This window comes from Corvus brachyrhynchos, unplaced genomic scaffold (genome assembly GCF_000691975.1).
Source record: "Corvus brachyrhynchos isolate BGI_N302 unplaced genomic scaffold, ASM69197v1 scaffold305, whole genome shotgun sequence".
Lineage (NCBI taxonomy): Eukaryota > Metazoa > Chordata > Aves > Passeriformes > Corvidae > Corvus > Corvus brachyrhynchos.
Window position 1 is genome coordinate 103,334 of NW_008239284.1, and position 4,337 is coordinate 107,670.

The window sequence follows — 4,337 nt, forward strand, 5'->3', positions numbered from 1 at the left end:
GGCCGCAGCACCAAGATAAAATGGGACAGAAATGTCCCCCTACCTTGATTTGGCAGACACCCCCCTCTCTCCCACTTCTGCCCATGGAATTAAGATCCAGACTGGAGGAGACCAAGGTCCCCAATCTTTTCCCCCTAGAATCATTCCCTGCCCACACATCCCAGCTGTCTAAGCATTGCCCAGGGTAGCATGGGTTGACACGGACTGAATTGGTGCCTGGCACCAGGATGATGCATAAACAGCCTGGAAAAACTGGGTGCCGTCTCCTGAGCCCATTCCTGGGAGAGTTTTCTAGGAGAGATGTAGCTCTCACATCCAAATCATGCAGGAGAGCCCAGGCAGCCCTGTGCCTCGTGCCCCAAAGCTTTAGTGACAGACACCTTGAACAAAGCCACCATGTCCTCCTGCACTTTTTCCACATGCTCCCACCTTTTCCAGCTCTCCCCCAGCAGGTCCTCTGCTCCCTCCAGCAGGGCCCTTTCCCCAATACCTCTTAAAAAGGGGTCCTGTCTTCCAGATGTTGGTGTTGCCCACGCAGCCCCGCGGTGGGTCTGTGATATTCTCCTTCTCAAACAAGTCGTGCACGGCCTGGGCCACCACGGCGACAGCGTCACTAATGTGGGCAGACTCGTTCTTGCCGTTGATGAGCTGCAGACCGATCACTCCTGCCGCGGGCAGAGGGGGAGGCAGGTCAGCATTCCCGGGATCACCGGCTGCTCCAGCGCTACTGCCGTGCCCAGCGCTTGGGGACAGCGGGCACACGGCTGCGGGGCTGAGGATCCCTTGGATGCAGTGGGGAGTTGCCTGGGCTGCAGGCAGGAGCAGGCAGGGGCAGCGGGGCTGGGCTGGCTCTGTCCTGCTGGGCACAGCTCCGTGTACCACGGACACCCTGAGCTCCATCCCCACGGCCCAAGCCTTCCCCCAGGTGACAGGCAGCTTGCAAAGTGCCACGGATTCGGGGCGTGGCAGCGTGGCCAAGGCTGTGTCCCCATGCAGGCAACGGGAGCGGAGAGCAGAGTGTGGGACCCTCCGTTCGGGACCACCACGGCACCGCGTTCCCCCAGCCCCAGGGGTCCCGGGGAGGGCAGGGGCCGCTCGCCCCGGCCCCACCAGGCTGCTCCGAGCCTGGCTGCAGCGGGACGGAGCTCGGGAGGTGCCTACCATCGGGGGCGTAGCGCAGGGCATTGCCCGAGATCTCCCGCTCCCCCACCAGCCACACGTAGCCGGAGCCCGTCATGTTGAGCATGGCTGCTGATCTGTACACCGTGGCCGCGTCATCCTCGCTGCAACGACACGAACGGAACGGCAATGTGGCTCCAGCTGCCAGGTGGCCCCGTTTCCACATCCCACGGGTGTGGCAGCGCCGGGGAACACACAGCCCCGGGTGTCTCTGCTTGCTGGTTCTCCTGGGTAGTGGCTAAATCCTTGATGCAATGAGAACCTTCCCCTCAGTTTCAGCTGATCCCTCAGCTCCCAGCGCTGCTGAGCACCTGCTCATCTGCACATCGTGCTGTAGGCACGGGGCCATGAGGCTCCCCTCCTTCCCAGCTGGGCCAGGGCACACGGTCAGTAACCACGGCCGCTCCTGCAGGACAGCCGGACACGTCAACCACGCTCGGGATGGTCACTGCCTGGCCAGCAGCACGTCCAGCACAGCTCAGCACCCTCCACCTGCCCGGGACAGGGGGCTGTGTGTGGGGTTTCTCTCAGGCTCCTTGGAGGGATGTCAAACCCCAAATCCACACTGACTCCAGCGCTGGGCAGCGTCGGGAGAGAGGAAATCAGAGCAGGGAGGGGACGGGACAGCACGGCCTCACCTGGCAGAGAGGATGATGACCCTGGCCTCCAGCTCCTTCGCCTCCAGCAGCAGCGATGTCACATTTTTGGTTCCAGGGTCAAACTGAAGCACTTTCTCAGCCTGCGATTAGTATGAGCAAAGCTGGTTAGTGAGGGAGCCCCAGGACTGGTGGTGAGAGCCATGCTATCTAGAAAAGGGTCAAGAGAATTCATTAAACTGCACAAAAGTCTGCTAAATAAGGTTGGTTATAGTTATTTTTTTTCTTTTTCTTTCCTTTCTTTCTTTTCTTTCTTTCCTTCCTTCCTTTCTCTTTTAAGATTTTGACCTTTTGGTTGTTTTATTTTTTTAAATTTTTTTTTTTTTTTTGCACTGTGCATGCAAACTGAAGTCAATCAAGACCCAAAAAGAGGCGTGCATTGTACAGGAAAGAGAAAAAGGCTTTGAAATGCAATTGAAAACTCAAACGAGTGTTGTTTTTCAAAAACATGGGAAATGAAAAAAACATATTGCACAGGGTTAACCTTTGGGAATCAAAGTGAGCAACTTACACCAAGGAACCGTTTCCTTTGGGGAGGAAAGGGGGTTGGTTCAACTTTTCAAAAAAAAAAAAAAAAAAGAACTTGCAAGTTAATTACTGGTTCACATGCATGTTTCAAAAAGAAATCCTTCCAGGGTCAGCTGGCTAAGTTTCCATTCTCAAGTCCAAACCAAACTATCTCAACATAAAAACGTGCTACCAAGAAACATAGTCATGGATTTTTTTTTCTTTCTTTTCTTTTCTTTTTTTCTCTTTCTCTTTTTTTTTTCTTTTTTTTTTTATTTTTCTGTTGGCTGTGGCTATTTTTCATTTGCTAGTTAGGTTGGTGGGCGGCGTGCATTTCCATGCATATATACCTTGGGTCCTCGCTTGTTGTCATAGGAAAGTTGGTCGAGGTTTTCATAGTTCCTTTTTTTACTCTGATGAATAATGTGCACAGAGAAAATATGTAGACACAGAAGAATATTATAAACAGTTGAAAATGACGTGTAGTAAAGCAATCCAACATCCACCTCCTCCTCCACTGTTTGCTAAAGGGTCTCTATAACGCTGGAGCTCGCAAAAACCACTATCAGGAGAGATTGTGCCTCAGCTCTCACGGGAGCGTCACGGAGCAATCTGAGAGCAAAGCCTGAGTGTCACAGCTGGTGCGATGCAGTTGCATTTTCCCTTGCGGGACTGGGGAATTCTTCAGCAAGGAATTTTTATCTTAAGCTCAGAAACAATCTAAGGGCCTAAGTGGTGGGGTTTCCATGGAATTACTGTGGAAGTAAAGGACAAAATGTTGTGTACGGAAAGTGCTGGATAAAGGCAAACTGTTACAGTTAAGAGTATTAGCATTACCAGCGTCACTATCAGCATCACAGTCCTGTCCACCCTCAGAGAGTTCACACAAAGTGCGGTGTCTCAGCTGAACCTCTCACCCCCTGAACGGAGGGAGCAGCTTTCTGAGCTCCGTTGACATCCAAAAGAGAAAGATAAAGTTCTCTACGTCCCGTGCTGGCTCAAAGCGTGGCGATATGAAGCAATGGTGAACATGGGATGACATTGCAGCTTTTACCTGGTCCCTGGCGAGGGCCCAGGGCACCTCACGGCTCCGCAGCACACGGGTGGCCCTGGGAGGTGCAGCTACCCGAGACCAGGGTGCCCCTAACCTGGCCCTAAGTGTGGCTAGCAGGGCTCACTGCTTGGTGGTCTCCACGCTGCTGACTGGAGCATCCCACTGGGGCTTGGGGTGTGCACTGACCCCGGAGAGAACAGACGAGCAGAGACCCTGCTCCTCCCCTGCTCTGCTGCCTCAGCCACGTGTGCTGCTTGGCCCCAGAGGAGCCCGGGGCAGGGCACCCACTGCTGGGGGTTTCCTCTGGTGCAGAGCCCTGACCCTGCAGCAGCGTGCACAGAGCCCCGGGATCTTCCTGGGAGCAGCTCCTGCAGCCAGGCCAATAACAGCAACCTGATGGTGCCTTCAGGAGAGGGCTTGGCACGTTCTGGTGGGACACAGTCTGACATCTTCTCCTCGACCCCACCCCAGCTGGGCATCCCTGATCTGTGTACGTGGGGTGTGGGACACAGCTCTACTCTCATCTCCATTTTTCCAGAGCCTTATGGCAATGGATCCCTGCCAGGAACCTGACCCTTTGCACCCCCAGCGTGCAGGGGTCCACGTTCCCAGGTTGTTCCTCAGACAGACAGGTTTGTCTTCATCTTGCTTTCCACACTAACCAGCTTGCCTTCCCCTGAGCATTCAGGCCAGTCTTTGGCAGGCCATTTTTCCAGGTCTCCTTTCCACGTAGCCGTGTGATCTTTCCCTTCTTCTCCTTGGACACAGCCCAACAGGTTTTTCATTGCTCAAAGAAATTGGGTCCTGGCAAGGAGAAGTGTCTGAAGAGGCAAAATCTGCTTGGAGCCCAGGTCTGCCTTCATTTCTGATGACACCCACAGCGAGGATTTCTGCAGTGGCTTCGCAGTGGCTTCTGCTGGGCCTGCAGTGAGCCCTGGAGA

General features: G+C 54.3%; 1 protein-coding gene across 1 annotated transcript in view; it reads right to left on the reverse strand.

Moving 5' to 3' along the window:
- Positions 1-4,337, reverse strand: part of GRIN1 (glutamate ionotropic receptor NMDA type subunit 1) — a 25,711-nt gene that overhangs the window by 11,208 nt on the left and 10,166 nt on the right. Inside the window, 4 exon segments of the mRNA XM_017740337.1 lie at positions 491-665; positions 1,162-1,283; positions 1,818-1,918; positions 2,693-2,755. Coding sequence (XP_017595826.1) covers positions 491-665; positions 1,162-1,283; positions 1,818-1,918; positions 2,693-2,755 — 461 coding nt within the window.